Source organism: Hippocampus bargibanti, linkage group LG07 (assembly GCF_051943395.1).
Source record: "Hippocampus bargibanti isolate YZ-2025 linkage group LG07, ASM5194339v1, whole genome shotgun sequence".
Classification (NCBI taxonomy): Eukaryota; Metazoa; Chordata; class Actinopteri; order Syngnathiformes; family Syngnathidae; genus Hippocampus; species Hippocampus bargibanti.
The window spans coordinates 5,160,087-5,177,202 of record NC_142740.1 but is presented as its reverse complement, the minus strand read 5'-3'; the positions used below and the strand labels follow the sequence as shown (position 1 = coordinate 5,177,202).

Here is a 17,116-nt window from a genome sequence, read left to right as displayed (position 1 = left end):
CTCAAGGTCACTTTACAGTCACAGGATTTTTTTTTTTTTTTTTTTTTTTTTTGTGGGTGAGCAGCGGCAGCCACATGCGCCAGCAACCTGGAAGTAACTGAAATTGATAGAAAGCTAGCTTGCTAGCTAATAGATACAATAATTGAAATAAATGGAGGCCTCGGACGCATCTCGATGAGGTCCGCCGACGATCCAGATCCCCCCTGCCCCCCCCCCCCCCAGCCAAGATCCACTGTGGATGGAGATCGGTTGGTCTTGGCCCAAAACCGGCGGATTGGCAGCAAGCGAGCACCGACGCTCTTCGAAATGGCTTCGGGTGGGGGGGGGGGGGGGATCAAGAGAAGCACGCGTTGCGGCTTAGGCAAAGAGGCGGATGAGGATTTTGGGGGTTTGGAGGTGGGGGTCCAGGAGGGAAAAGGATGCCCCGTCTTCAAGCCAGGGGGGGGGAGGGGGGGGGGGAGGAGCCAGTCGGAAAAAGGACGTTTTGTATCCGCCGAACACAAAAGCCCAAGGTGAACGGCGCTTTTCAAGGGCTTCCTTGGGATTTTTGGGAGGGGGTGTAGGGGGGTATAGGGGGGGGGGGGTCTTCCCTTGCTTGCCATTAGCCAAGTTGGCCCAAATGTGGTCAAATCCTCCGTCAAGGAGGGACAAAGTCAACGCATGACGGGGCCAAGTTGGGTCAGTCCAATGGAACGGCGGGATTGGGGGGCAAATGGGGGGGGGGGTCCGCGGCGGGCCTGGGGAGGGATCAGCCGCTGACATCATTAACCGCGGCAGCTTCCAGCCGCTTGGATTTTGGGGGATTTGGACGCTTGCCGAACGGGATTCCCGATTGGTCGCTGGACGCCGTTCAGGTGATGAAAAGCTTTTTGGGCCTGAACACACTCAACTCTATTCGTCCCCTTTGACACGGTCACGCAATTGCTGTTTCTTGCTCCTTTATGCCCTTCTTACCCTTTTCGTCCCTTTCACCCCTTTCCTGCCCTTTTTGCCCTTGACTCCCTTCTCGCAGTTTTTCGCCCCTTTTGCCATTTTCACCCCTATCGCCCTTACCACCCTTTTTGCCCTTTTTCGCCCCTTGTCCCTTTTTGCCCTTCTCGCCGTTCCCGCTTTTTACGTCGTTTTTCGCCCCTTTTGCCCTTCTCACCCCTATCGCCCTGACCACCCTTTTTCGCCCCTTGTCCCTTTTTGCCCTTTTCGCCGTTCCCGCTTTTTACGTCGTTTTTCGCCCCTTTTGCCCTTCCTGCCGTTTTCGCCCTTCCCGCCCTTATCGCCCTCCTCGCCGTTTTTCACCCTTATCGCCCGTTTCACCTTTCCCGCCGTTTTTCGCCCTTTTGTCCTTCTCACCCCTATCGCCCTGACCACCCTTTTTCGCCCCTTGTCCCTTTTTGCCCTTTTCGCCGTTCTCGCTTTTTACGTCGTTTTTCGCCCCTTTTGCCCTTCTCAACCCTATCGCCCTTACCACCCTTTTTGCCCTTTTTCGCGCCTTGTCCCTTTTTACCCTTTTCGCCGTTCCCGCTTTTTACGTCGTTTTTCGCCCCTTTTGCCCTTCCTGCCGTTTTCGCCCTTCCCGCCCTTATCGCCTTCTTCGCCGTTTTTCACCCTTTTCGCCCGTTTCACCTTTCCCGCCGTTTTTCGCCCTTCCCGCCCTTCTCCCACCATTTTCGACGTTCCCGCCCTTTACGTCGTTTGTCGCCCCTTTCGCCCTTCCCGCCCTTTTTGGCCTTCTTGCCCTTTTCGCCCTCCTCGTCGTTTTTGCCATTTCTCACCGTTTTTGGCGTTTTTTTTCGCCCTTCCTCCACCGTTTTCGCCCTCCTCGCCGTTCTCGCTGTTTTTTTTTTTTTTTTTTTTTTTTTGCTGAGCGGGAGGTGAAGGCAGCATTTGGGAAGCACGTAAACAAAAAAAGCAAAAAAAGGCAATTAGCTGTCAGCACTTTGAACACCTTGTCCGGTGGTGGAATTGGGGGGGTCTTTCTCATCACCTCAACGTGGCAACGGGGCAAGTCGACGCCGTCAAGATGAAGAGCGGGCGCTGTCAGACACCAAACAATGCCCCCCCAGGCCAAAATCAGCGTTTTTCAACCCCCCACGCCGCCGCCGCCGCCGTGGATTCCACCCGCCTCAGCGATTCGCCACCGATGACGTTCCGAAGTGTGTTTGCTCAGCGACGCTTTGTGTACCCGCCCGTGGGCGCGAGGTTGACATCCGCTGGGTACGAAGCCGCTTTTCCGGGGGTGTTGGCGGTGAGAAAAAAGCAACCCGCTCATTGCTTTTGAATTCATGTTCAATGCTTATGCCAGATATTTAAAGTTTTGGAAGATGCTTAGAAATATAATGTATTATTGTTATTATTATTATTTTTATCTCTTGTTTCTATATCCAGCTAGCTAGGTTAGCTGGGTATCTATTAGCTATCTACTGGTTAGCTCGCTATCTGTTGGCTGTCCAATAGCTAGCTAGCTTTTTATTTATTTGAGTTATTCCGGGTTGAGTGAACACTGGCGCATGTGGCTGCCACTGCTCACCCACAGAAAAACTGATCATGGTCAGCCGGAAGCTCTCTGCCCCCACCCCCCGCCCCCTTCCTGATAAAATTAGCATGGTCTCCATTGTTATATAGCTAGTTGTCTAGCTGTCTGTTTGCTACCGATTAGCTAACTGGCCGGCTAGCTGGCTATCTATTAGCCAGCTAGTTTTCTATCTATTTACTTTCAGGTTGAGTGAACGCTGGCGCATGTGGCTGCCGCTGCTCACCCACATGAAAAACTTCTCCTCTGACTGTAAAGTGTCCTTGAGAGCTTTGAAAGGCGCTTAGAAATAAAATGTATTATTATTATTATTATTATTATTATTATTAAAGCTAGGACACAGCTAGCTAGCTAACTAGCGTTTAGAAATGAAAGGATGCCCATTTCAAGGTAAGATCAGAGCATTGTCATCACATGGTGAGTAGTTTTACTTTATTTAAATGTTATTGAATACATGTATTATTATTATTATTATTATTATTAGTTAGTATTATTATTATTATAGTTAATGGCGTACATTTCCGGTTTGAGTAAACGATGACGCATCTTCTAGCGGCAGCTCACGCGCAGGAAAAAAAAGGTTCTTATCCTGTGCCTGGAAAGTGACCTTGAGAGTTTTGAAAGGCGCTTAGAAATTATATGTATTATTATTATTACTATTATTATTATTATTATTATTATTATTATTATTATTATTATTATTATTACTATTATTATTATTATTATTATTACTATTATTATTACTATTATTATTATTACTATTATTATTATTATTATTATTATTATTATTATTATTATTATTATTACTATTACTATTATTATTACTATTATTATTACTATTACTTTTAGTATTATTACTACAGTAAAGTCTCGTTATATCGATATCGGTTATATTGATAGTACTGCTTATTACGATACTATTTTCATTTCCCTTGCACATTTCTAGTCTTTTTATGTATAATTAGTACCGTTTAGTACGATACCCGGTTATTACGATAATCCGGTTATTACGGTGCACCTTTTCATCCCCCGCCGGCCATTTTTGTTGTTTATATCGATATATCCGTCGCGCCATTGGTCAACTTGGTCACGTGTCTTGTTACGTGAGCCGCCATCGGTCGCGCCATTGGTCGACTTGGTCACATGAGCCGCCATCGGTCGCGCTATTGGTCGACTTGGCCGTGTGACTTTGTCACGTGACACGCCATCGGTCGCGCCATTGGTCAACTTGGTCACGTGTCTTGGTGACGTGTCACGCCATCAGTCGCGCCATTGGTCGACTTGGTCAGGTGACTTGGTTACGTGCCCAGCACCCGTGTAGCAGAGCCATTTTCATTTTCAGACGCTAGCTCGTGTGTAGCAGACAAGATTGAAGTGTTTGTGTTAAAAGGTAAAAATGGGAAGCAGAAGAAGATTGATGACTTTTTTAAATTGTATACATAATACAGTAAGATGTAAGCGTTGCAGTTTCCCTGTTGTGTTATGTACATGCCCACTGTACTGTATATGAATGCAATCGTTTTTTGCAACAATGTTTCTTGTTTTGTCTGCTGAAGCGCGATGATTTTGAAAATTATTAAGATTCCATACTGTGTATTAAAGGACAGCCGATGTCACTTTTTATTCAAATGCAAATAAAAATGACTTCACGCCAAGACGTCTTGCATTGCTTGTGAATCCAAACAATGGCTTCAGATTCGGATAATATGCTTTCTTGTTACACATCCAGTTATGAATATGATTCAAATACACTGTAGTTCTGAAGATTAAAGCATACATGTTTACAATCATTAAAGAATTATATGTGCCATTTTGAGGCAACATTGGGGGAACATCTCTCACCCAAAAAAAAGGGAGCTAATGGCCAGCTCCGTTTCTTATATGGCGCTTGGCTGCCCTCTTTTGGCGGCTTTTGTTTAATGCAGTTCGGCGCAGGATCGGATATATCGATAGTCCCGGTTATATCGATATTTTTTTGGACTCCCTTGAATATCGATATAACGAGACTTTACTGTATTACTATTATTATTACTATTACTATTACTTTTACTATTACTATTACTATTATTACTATTATTATTATTATTATTATTACTATTAATATTACTATTACAATTATTATTATTATTATTACTATTATTATTATTATTACTATTATTATTACTATTACTATTATTATTACTATTACTATTATTATTACTATTACTATTAGTATTATTACTATTACTATTACTATTATTATTACTATTATTATTACTATTAGTATTATTATTACTATTATTATTATTACTATTACTATTATTATTATTATTATTATTACTATTAATATTACTATTACAATTATTATTATTATTATTACTATTATTATTACTATTACTATTATTATTACTATTACTATTATTATTACTATTACTATTAGTATTATTACTATTACTATTATTATTACTATTATTATTACTATTAGTATTATTATTACTATTATTATTACTCTTACTATTAGTATTATTATTATTACTATTATTATTACTATTAGTATTATTATTACTATTATTATTACTCTTACTATTAGTATTATTATTATTACTATTATTATTACTATTATTATTACTATTACTATTACTATTACTATTACTATTAGTATTATTATTACTATTACTATTACAATTATTACTACTACTACTACTATTAATATTAATATGATTATTATGCTTATTATTATTACTATGACGATGATGAAGATGATGATTATTGCGAGGTTGTGCAACACGGCCCGCCGTGACCTCGTTTCCAGGCGGTTCCTTTTTTCAGGTGGGGACCTTGTAAATATTTCAGAAAAGGAAGCCCACCGCTGGCCTGTCACTCACGTAACACGCCAAACACGGTGACGGGGGGGGGGGGGGGGGGGGCACCTTCAATAATTCAATCAAATGCGAGACGGCGGAAGCGACGGCGGCCATTAGAGTCATCCGTCCGTCACAGCCCAGTCACTCACAGTCACTCACTGGACAATCCTGAGTGGCTGGAGGAGCCCCCCCCCCATTTATTCAGGTGGGGGGCGGAGGGGGGGGGGGGGTAATTGAGGTCACATCCAGCCGCCATTTTCCATAGAGGAGGTCAAAAGGTCAACATGGGAGGGGAGCAGGTAAAAGCGGCAAACGGTCCCAAAAAAAATTGTAATAATAATAATAATACATTTCATTTCTAAGCGCCTTTCAAAACTCTCAAGGTCACTTTTCAGTCACAGGAGAGGTTTTTCTGTGGGTGAGCAGCGGCAGCCACACGCGCCAGCGTTCACTCTATCCGGAAGTAAATCGATAGAAAACTAGCTGGCTAATAGATAGCCAGCTAGACAACTAGCTATATAACTAATAGATAGCCACCCAGATAGCTAGCAGTTAGCTAATAGGTAGCAAATTGATAGCCAATAGATAGCCAGCTAGACAACTAGCTATATAACAATGCTAATTTTTATCGGGGAGGGGGAGGCAGAGAGCTGCCGGCTGACCATGACTCAGTCATGCTAACCGTTTGCATGCTAATATCGACGCGCTAAAGCACCGATCCGCCACTGTGGACGACTCAGGCCCAAAAGTGGAACGATGGCCGTGGTAAAGACGGACGTGTCCGTCCGTGGTTCTGCAGAATAAAATCTAAAGAAGCTAGCTAACTATCTTGTTGGCTATCTGGCTAGCTACCTAGCTAGCTAGCTATTAGCTATCTGGCTGGTTATCTAGCTGGCTATCTATCAGTTTAGCTGCTTTGCTTTCTATCTATTTGAGTTATTCCGGGTTGAGAGAACGCTGAACGCCTAGCTAGCTAGCTCTTTGCTGTTTATTATTTATTAGCTTTTGTCTGTCTGTTTGGATGGCTATCTAACTAGCTATCTATTAGCTGTCTGGCTTACTGGACAGCTATCTAGCTGACTACCTATATGGCTGTCTATCTAGCTAGCTATTAGCTAGCTGGCTCGCTTTCTATCTATTTGAGTTATTCTGTGTTGAGTGAACGCTGGCGTGTGTGGCTGCCGCTGCTCACCCACAGAAAAACTGATCATGTGACTGTAAAGTGACCTTGAAAGTTTAGGCGCTTAGAAATGAAATGTATTATTATTATTGTTATTAGCTATCTGTTAGCGAGCTAGCTCACGATCTATCTATTTGAGTTACTTCCGGGTTGAGCGAACGCTGGCACGTGTGGCTGCCGCTGCTCACCCAAAGAAAATCCTTTGACTGTAAAGTGACCTTGAGAGTTTGGAAAGGCGCTTAGAAATGAAATGTATCATTGTTATTATTATTGTCTGTCTAGTTGGTTATATATTAGCTATCTAGCTAGCTATTAGCTATCTATCTGGCTAGCTATTTAGCTGGCTAGCTATTAGGTTGTGATCTCGCCGAGAAGGATAAATCAAAGCGTCGTTGGCCCAAAACTGTCAACGCGCCGCCCGCCCGCCACAACCCAAAATGGCGGCAAACGAAAAATGCGGCTTCGGTTTTCGGTGCTCAGCAAAAGTTAGCTTGACTGCAACGGCCGCCGTGTGTGAGTGGAGGGGGGGGGGGGGGGGCTTGACGGGAGGGGGTGGAGCTTAGCTTCTGGTTGCGGCGGCGTCTTCATGTTTCCTTTTGTTTGTTTGCAGTTTGGCTTTTGTTTACGACGGCGCTTTGGTTCCCAAAGCGGAAAGGGAGCGCTTGTTTTTCACTTTTCTTCATTTCGACATTGAACACTTTTTGATGATTTATTTCTTTATTTCTTGATCTTTTTTGCTAGTTGTGGCAGATTTTCTCCCACGTTAGCGCCTTTGAATTTGCCGACTCAGCACGCGGGACGTCAACGCGCGCCGCGCTAGCGTGTGACAGTGAGTGAGGGGGTGGGGGGGGGTCGCAGCGCTGTGGCAAATTGCTTTTCTGGGCATACCGGGTGGGAACAGAGACCCCCCCCCCCGTGCCACTCCCCCCTGCGATTGGCCCCGGGTCACTAACTCAATTATCATCACAATTATTTGCTATATATCAGCTATCTAACTAGCTAGCTAGCTATTCGTTATCTACTAGCTAGCTAGCTGACTCGCTTTCTATCTATTTGAGTTACTTCCGGGTTGAGTGAACGCTGGCGCATGTGGCTGCTGCTGCTCACCCACAGAAAAACTGATCCTGTGACTGGAAAGTGACCTTGAGAGTTTTGAAAGGTAGGCTACCTAGCTAGCTATATATCTAACTAGCTAGCTGGCTACCGAGCTAGCTGTGTATTTGCTATCTATTTGCTATTTAACTAGCTAGCTGGCTACCTACCGAGCTTTCTATTTGATATCTAACTAGCTAGCTGTCTATTTGCTATATATTCGCTATTTAACTAGGTAGCTGGCTATGAAGATAGCTGTCTATTTATTATCTATTTGCTATCTAAATAGCTATCTGGCTACCGAGCTAGCTGTCTATTTGGTATCTATTTGCTATCTAACTAGCTATCTGGCTACCTAGCTAGCTGTCTATTTGCTATCTATTTGCTATCTAACTAGCTAGCTGGCTACCTAGCTAGCTATCGATTTGCTATCTAACTAGCTATCTGGCTACCGAGCTAGCTGTGTATTTGCTATCTATTTGCTATTTAACTAGCTAGCTGACTACCTAGCTAGCTATCTATTTGCTATCTAACTAGCAAGCTGGCTACAAAGATAGCTGTCTATTTATTATCTATTTGCTATCTAATTAGCTATCTGGCTACCAAGCTAGCTGTCTATTTGCAAATTATTTGCTATGTAACTAGCTAGCTGGCTACCTAGCTAGCTGTCTATCTACTGTCTATTTGCTAATTATTTGCTGTGTAACTAGCTAGCTGGCTACCTAGCTAGCTGTCTATTTACTATCTGTTTTCTCTTTAACTAGCTAGCTGGTTACCTAGCTAGCTATCTATTCATTATCTAACGAGCTAGCTGGCTACCTAGCTCGCTTTCTATTTGCTATCTATTTGCTATTTAACTAACTAGCTGGCTATCTAGCTAGATATTTTCTATCTAACTAGCTAGCTGGCTACCTAGCTAGCTAGCTATTTGCTATCTAACTCGCTAGCTGGCTACCGAAAGTGGCCACTTGAAGACCCCCATACAAGTAGCGCTTACAGAGAGTGAAGACTTCTCGCCATTATTTACACCCCTGCGGGCTTTCTTGTCAGCCATCTTTTTTTTTTATTATGGAAAATGAATTGGTACATAAGGTCACTTTACAGTCACAGGATATGTTTTTCTGCGGGTGAGCAGCGGCAGCCACACGCGCCGGCGTCCACTCAACCCGGAAGTCACTCAAATAGACAGAAAATTAGCTAACCAGCTAATAGATAGGCAACAGACAGATAGCTCGATAGCTAGCCACTTAGATAGCTAAGTTAACGATTTGCAACACGCCATTTTGACGGGAGACATTTTCCATAAGGGGGCGCAAAAGAGGCCCCCAAATCTCCTTTTCGACGTCATTCTTCCAACTCTCGCAAGCCGAGCCGATGATTGGTCCATGCAGAATTAAATAGAAAAAGGAAATAAAAATACAACATGTCACCGGGGAGCACTCGGTCGTTTTCGGCACGAGGGGACGCGCGCGGCGACGTTTTCGGCACGCGCACGCGACAACTCGTTACGATAAGGGGGGAAAAACGGATACAATAGTAATAATAATAATAACAATAAGCATAATAATAAGCATAATAATAATAATAAGCATAATAATAATAATAAGCATAATAATAATAATAATAACAAGCATAATAATAAGCATAATAATAATAATAATAAATAATAATAATAATAAGCATAATAAGCATAATCATAATAATAATAATAATAATAAGCATAATAATAATAATAATAATAATAAAAACAGCAATAATAAGTTATATTAAATCATAATAATAATCATCATAAAATCGTAATAAATCAGTCTTCTTTTCCTTTCAGCTTTTCCCTTCAAGAGTAATAAATTATAGTAATAAATCATATTCATCATTATCTAGTTTTTTTACTTTATTTTACTTCCGGGTTGAGTGAAGCTAGCTATCTATTAGCTATCTATTATTAATAGTTATCTAGCTAGCTATTTGGCTGACTATATATATATATATATATATATATATATATATATATATATATATATATATATATATATATATATATATATATATATATAGAGCTAGCCATCTATTAGCTTTTTATTAGCTCTCTTTCTATTTGAGTTACTTCCGGGTTGAGTGAACACAGGCTCTTGTGGCTGCCGCTGCTCACCCGCAGAAAAACTTAATCCTGTGATTGTAAAGTGTCCTTGAGAGTTTTGAAAGGCGCTTAGAAATGAAATGTATTATTATTATTATTATTATTATTATTATTATTATTATTATCATCATCATAAAATCATAATAATTCTTTTTCCTTTCAGCTTTTTTTCTTCAAGGGTAATAAATCATCATAATAAGCATCATCATCATAAAATCGCAATAATACATCATATGAATAAATCATAGTAATACATGATGAAGAAATGATGATTGCGATGTGGGTGCTTGAAGAAAAAAAAACGTCCAGGGTGACGTAAGGGTAAGTTTTTATTTCAATTTTGGCAAAAGAAAATTGTCCATTTGGGTTCCACTTAATTGGGTTCCACTTAATTGGGTTCCACTTAATTGGGTTCCCCTTAATTGGGTTCCACTTGGCGGAGGCAAATAAATATGGAAAGTCTCTTTATACACGTGTACGCGAGCAGCGCCGTGCTGCTTTCTTTCCCCGCCGTTGATCGATAAGATTGATCAAGGTTCGAGTTATGAATCGCCATTTTCTTTTTTTTTTGTGGGGGGGGGGGGGGGGGGGGACGACTGAGAAATGGCGGGAGAAAAAGCGTTTGAAGCGGGGACGATTTAAGCGGGTTGTTTCACGCTCATTCATTCAATAAAAAAAAATGGTCATAATAATAATAAAAAAGACACACCCCCAATAAATACATTTTAAAAAATCAATGGGAAGAACCCGCGCGCATTTTATCGTCAACGCCACAAGAATCATCATAATAATCATAATACATTTAATTTCAAAGCGACTTTCAAAGCTCTCAAGGTCACTTTACAGTCACAGACAAGCATAGTGCATGCTATAATAAATAAAATACAATCATACATAGAATACAATAATTAATATACAATCATAAATAGAAACAAGAGATAACACTACGCGGAAAAAATGCAATTTTAATTTGTTATTCATATTTAATTTTATTATTATCACATTAGTATTGCTATTATTTTATTGTATTGTATTTTATTATTATTATCGTTATTATCATCATTATTATCACATTATTATTACCATTATTTTATTGTATCATTTATTATTATTATCGTTATTATCATTATTATCACATTATTATTACTATTATTTTATTTTATTTTATGATTTATTATTATCATTATTATCATCATTATTATTATTATTATCAGCATTATTAGTATTATTATCATTATTACTATAATGATTACTACCGTTATTACTATCATAGTTATTATTATGATGATTATTATAATGATGATTATTATTAGTGAAATAAATCCAATTTTCACGTGTTAAAAAAAAAGAACAAATCCAACTTCCGGGTTGAGTGAAGGTTTGGCGCGCAACATTTTCTTTTTTATTTATTGTTTTTATTTATCGTTTATTGTTTGCGTTGTTCTTTTGGAATTGTAAAGTGTCATTGGCTGTTTTTGAAAAGCGATTAATGAAATGAATTATTACTACGATGATGATTATGTATGTAATGTATATAAAGCGATAGAAAGAACATGTTTAGTAGTTGTATTCGCCGTCATAATCAAGACTTGTTTTTTTCCGAAATTCGAATCGATTTTTTGTCAGCTTGGTGATCAATTTAAATGGCGTTTTTTTTGTGTTAATTAATGCGAATTTGCCAATGAAAAATGCGGCGCGGCGGGGGGTGTTTTTTTTTTTCGTTTTGGTCATCCTTGTCGGAAGCTCGGAGGCCGCCACCCGAGAGACGATTTGCATGCTGTCACCTGCACCAATATTTCTTTTATTTTGAAGGCGCGGTTGAAACACCCGAATAAAAAAATAAAAAGAAAAACGAAAAAAAAACGTTATTTTGTGTTTTTTTTTTCCTTCTTTAAATACAAAACGAATCACGTCCAATAACGAAGGCCGCGGTTTTGCGGCCATGGCGCGCGAGGAGAGAGGAGAAAAAAAAAAAAAGCCGCCGCGTCGCATGCCGAGCCCGCCCGACGGCACCGGCGCAGAACCATACACGTCCCGCATGCTGGCGTACAAAAGTCACAATAAATCATCATCATCATCATCATAAATAATAATAATTCATTTCTAAGCGCCTTTCAAAACCGTCAAAGTCACTTTACAGTCACACGATATTTTTTTTTCTGCGGGTGAGCAGCGGGAGCCACACGCGCACCAGCGTTCACTCAACCCGGAAGTAACAAAGTAATAAAAATGACTAAAGGCGCTTAGAAATTAAATGTATTATTATTATTATTATTGTAAAAATCTGACGTAGAGCGGCGTTCCCGAATTTGTTCATTTTTGTCATGCTTGGGTGGCGATAAAGCACTGGTCAGACATCTGGCCATTTTTTTCTCCTTTCCACGAGGGGCAGGATTTATATTTTGTCCATGTTAGCGCTTCGGTATAGCCTCAGCTGTTGCTAGCTAGATATTAGCTGCCTATTAGCTATTCGCTGTTTATTAGCTAGCTAGCTTTCTATCTATTTGAGTTATTCCCGGGTTGAGTGAAGGCTGGCGCGTGTGGCTGCCGCTGCTCACCCGTAGAAAAAAAAATATCCTGTGACTGTAAAGTGACCTTGAGAGTCTTGAAAGGCGCTTAGAAATGAAATTTATTATTATTATTATTAAATCACAAATAATATGACAAGACAAAGACACAGAGAGTCATTCAGTCTTCTGCACTTTCTGTACCCTCTTTGTGACATGAAGCAGTTCTAGATGAAAAGAGGAGAGGACGAAAGCGTCATTTTCACCAGTGGATCATAGACGCTTATGCTGAAAAATACGCTATACAAGCTAAATTTTGAAAGCAAACACCGAAGCTGTTAGCATCCATTGAGGAAAAGGAGATTGAAACCCCGCGTCCAGGTTTTTGGGGGTTTGTATAGGCGGCGAACGTCACTAATTCATAAGACTCGTCGAGGGGGAGAAAAAAAAAACAGTTTGAAGACTTGTAGCGGCTCACAGGAAGAAGTCGGGCCGCTTGGGGTCTCCGGGTCCCGGTCCGGGTCCGGCAGGGGGTCCCCCGAAGGCCCTCCCGGCCAGTTTCTCGTACTTGTCCTTGTAGAGGTCCCGCTCCTCGACCAAGCGCGCCACGTCCATCTTGAGGCGCTCCACCGCGTTCTGCAGCGCGCACTTTTCCGTCTCCAGCAGGTGGCGCTGCTGCACGCGCTTGAAGCGGCACGACTGCGCGTAGCCGCGGTTCTTCAGGGTGCGCCTTTTCTGCTTCAGGCGGATCACCTCCTCCTTGCCGAAGCCGCGCAGCTGCCGGTTGAGCTCGCGCACCGTCATGCTCACCAGCTGCTCGTCGGAGAAGCGCTCGTCGAGGCGGCCGTGCGCGTGCGCGTGCGCGTGGTGGGCGGCGGCGGACGAATCGTCCCCGGGGTACTGCGGGCCTCGGAAGCCTTCGTAGGCCTGCTGCTGCGGGTGCGGGTGCGCGTGCAGGTGATGCTGCTGGTGGTGGTGGTGATGGTGGTGGTGGTGCGCGTTCCCGATGAGCGCCTCCACCGCGTCCTCGGGCGTCAAGTTGAGCGCCTCCGGGCTGACGTGGGGTTGATATCCGGGGATCCAGTACACGTCATCCAGCTGCGGCTTGGCCGCGTGGCCGGCGGCGGTCGCCCCCGGGCCGCCCAGGCTCGGCTGCGGCCGTCCGGGGCTCGGGAGGCCGAAGGCGGGCGAGGACGGCGCCGACGAGCAGGGCGTGCTGACGGGCGTGGACGAGAGCGAGCCCGACGGCGGCGGGCGGCGGTGGCAGTAGCGCTCGCGCTCGCGCTCGGCCTCGGGCGGCTCCTTCTTCACCTCGAACTTCATCAGGTCGAAGTCGTTGACGTAGTCGAGGGCCAACGGGCTGCTGGCGAGCTCGGCGGCCATGTCGGGCCCGCTCCGTGTCCAGGCGGCGACCCTCCCCCGGCTCGATCCCGGGGGCCGGACGGGCTCTAAATTTAGCCGCCCGCCCGCCCGGCGAGGCGTCCAGCTGCCGGCTTCCGTCGCTCGGCCCCTCCTCCCCTCTCCTCCCCCCTCCTCCCCCCTCCTCACAACTCACGCCAGGTCAAACGCGCGCGTGAAGAGCAGCGGCCGGCGGGTGGGCGGGTGGACGAAACTTGAAGCCGATTTGGAAACTGGCAACCCGCCTCGTCCTCGTCCTCGTCTCACCTCACCGCGGTTCAGTCCGATCCGGTTTCCGCACCCTTGCGAAGTCCTTTTTGGGCCAAAGTCCCGCTCGGACCGGAAAAGGAAAACTTTCCGCCGGTCGAAAGCGCGCCCCCGCGGGTCCACTCCGGTTCCGGTTCCGAGTTCGAACCGGAGGACTTTTTGGGAAGGAGGCGTTGGACTTGCAGCCCTCGCACATAAACGGCCGCTTCCGCTTTGCGCTCCCGCAACTGTGCGCGTGCGTGCGCGCGCGCGCGATTCGATAGCGTCAGCGCGCGGAGGCTCAGTGAGGGCCGAGAGGCGACGCGCGCGCCCTTATAAAGGCGGCGCGGGGGGCGGGGTTTAATGGGAGGCACCCGACCGAGCGCGGCCGAACGCCGCCGAAGGGGGGCGGCCGAGGGGGCGGGCGCAAGAATGCAAACCCCGCCCCCGCACATCCCCTCCAATCGGCGAGCGAGCTGGTCAAGACTTTCCAAAAGAATTCCTCGGAAGTGACAAACGCTTTTAAGACAAAAGCAACAATTTAGAATGGCGACTCAAACTTTTTTTTTTTTAATAATAAGAATCCATTTCATTTCTAAGCACCTTTCAAAACTCTCAAGGTCACTTTATAGTCACAGGATCAGTTTATTCCTGTGGGTGAGCAGCGGCAGCCACACGCGCCAGCGTTCACTAAACCCGGAAGTAACTCAAATAGATGGCAAGCTAGGTAGCTAACTAGCGAATCGGTAGCTAATAGCTAGCGAATAGATAGCTAATAGCTAATGAAGAGCTAGCTAATAGCTAATTGCTAGCGAATAGGTAGCTGATAGCTAGCGAATAGTTAGCTGATAGCTAGCAAATAGGTAGCTGAGAGCTAGTGAATAGGTAGCTGATAGCGAGTGAATAGCTAGCTAATACTTACAGAATAGATAGGTAATACCATAGAGAATATATAGCTAATTGATAGCGAATAGCTAGCTAATAGATAGCTAATAGATAGCAAATAGGTATCTGATAGCTAGCAAATGGATAGCTAATAGTTAGAAAATTGATAGTTAAGAGCTAGCTAATGGATTGCTAATAGCTAGCGAATAGGTAGCTAATAGCTAGCTAATAAATAGCTAAGCTAGCGAATAGATAGCTATTAGCTAGCAAATAGGTATCCAATAGCTAGCGAATAAATAGCTAATAGCTAGCACATAGATAGCTAATAGCTAGTGAATAGGTAGCTAATCATGAGTGAATAGATAGCTAATAGCTAGCGAATAGCTAATTGCTAGTGAATAGGTAGCTGATAGCTAGCAAATAGGTAGCTGATAGCTAGTGAATAGGTAGCTAATAGCGAGTGAATAGATAGCTAATAGCGAGTGAACAGTTAGCTGATAGCGAGTGAATAGCTAGCTAATACTTAGAGAATAGATAGGTAATACCATAGAGAATATATAGCTAATTGATAGCGAATAGCTAGCTAATAGATAGCTAATAGATAGCAAATAGGTATCTGATAGCTAGCAAATGGATAGCTAATAGTTAGCACATTGATAGTTAATAGCTAGCGAATGGATTGCTAATAGCTAGCGAATAGGTAGATAATAGCTAGCTAATAAATAGCTACGCTAGTGAATAGATAGTTATTAGCTAGCAAATAGGTAGCCAATAGCTATTGAATAGGTAGCTAATCATGAGTGAATAGATATCTAATAGCTAGCGAGTAGGTAGCTAACAGTCAAAGTCAAATGGGAAGTGTTGGCTCCTGACTTGCTCAAGCGGCTTTGTTTATGAGCTCAGCGACCACGCCCACCTGATTGTCTGCCTCACGACGCCCCCCCCCCCACCCAGCCGATCTATCAATCACGGATCGATCGGGCTCCCCTCAGACGAAAATCAATCGGCATTTCCTTTCCGCTCGTCAGTGAGAAGCGCTTGTCGCTCGGCTTAAGCCCCCCCCCCCCAGTTGGTGGTGGTCGTAAAGGTTTTCTTTGGCAATTAAGCACAAATTGCATCAGTGACGATCGACAGGTCGTTAAGCCCCTTCGAGCACAGCTCCGGATGGGAGGAGCTTCAAGGGGGGGGGGGGCAAAGGGGGCGGATCAATACCGGTGATAAGCACCGGGGGGGAGCATCCCTTTTCGACCCCTTTTGTCTTTTCGGCGGAGGTCGGTTGGACGCTGGCGCGTGTGGCTGCCACTACTCACCCACAGACAAAAAATATCCTGTGACTGTAAAGTGACCTTGAGAGTTTTGAAAGGTGCTTAGAAATTAAATGAAATGTATTATTATTATTGTTATTAGTATTAATATTATTATTATTGTATCTATTAGCTAGTTAGCTTTCTATCTATTTGAGTTACTTCCGGGTTGAGTGAACGCTGGCGTGTGTGGCCGCTGCTGCTCACCCACAAAAAAAATTCTGTGACTGTAAAGTGACCTTGAGAGTTTTGAAAGGTGCTTAGAATTTAAATGTATTATTATTATTATTATTATTATTATTCTATTATTATTATTATTACTGTATCTATTAGCTAGCTATCTTTCTATCTATTTGAGTAACTTCCGGGTTGAGTGAACACTGGTGCGTGTTTCTGCCGCTGCTCACCAAAAGAAAAACTGATCCTGTGACTGCAAAGTGACCATGAGAAATGTATTGTAAATGTATTATTATTATATCTATTAGCTAGTTAGCTTTCTATCTATTTGAGTTACTTCCGGGTTGAGTGAACGCTGGCATGTGTGGCCGCCGCTGTGCACCCACAAAAAAAAAAAAAATATCCTGTGACTGTAAAGTGACCTTGAGAGTTTTGAAATGGGCTTATAAATTAAATGTATTATTATTATTATTATTATTATATTATTATTATTATTACTGTATCTATTAGCTAGTTAGCTAGCTTTCTATCTATTTGACTTCTGGATTGAGTGAACACTGGTGCACGTTTTTGCCGCTGCTCACCCAAAGAAAAACGTATCCTGTGACTGTAAAGTGACCTTGAGAGTTTTGACATGTGCTTATAAATTAAAAGTATTATTATTATTATTATTATTATTATTATTATTATTATTATTATTACTGTATCTATTAGCTAGTTAGCTAGCTTTCTATCTATTTGAGTAACTTCCGGGTTGAGTGAACACTGGTGCGTGTTTCTGCCGCTGCCCACCCAAAGAAAAACGTCTCCTGTGACTGTA

General features: G+C 43.1%; 1 protein-coding gene across 1 annotated transcript; it reads right to left on the bottom strand.

The window, feature by feature from the left end:
- Positions 1-10,073: 10,073 nt before the first annotated feature.
- mafaa (MAF bZIP transcription factor Aa) lies at positions 10,074-13,793 on the bottom strand. Its single transcript, XM_089000688.1, has one exon. The coding sequence runs from the start codon at positions 13,667-13,669 to the stop codon at positions 12,761-12,763; it is 909 nt and encodes a 302-aa protein (XP_088856814.1). The 5' UTR covers positions 13,670-13,793; the 3' UTR covers positions 10,074-12,760.
- Between the last annotated feature and the right edge of the window lie 3,323 nt (positions 13,794-17,116).

Bases quoted from the DNA above. Each gene is read 5' to 3' on its own strand.
- mafaa (XM_089000688.1), bottom strand. From the start codon at position 13,669: ATGGCCGCCGAGCTCGCCAGCAGCCCGTTGGCCCTCGACTACGTCAAC.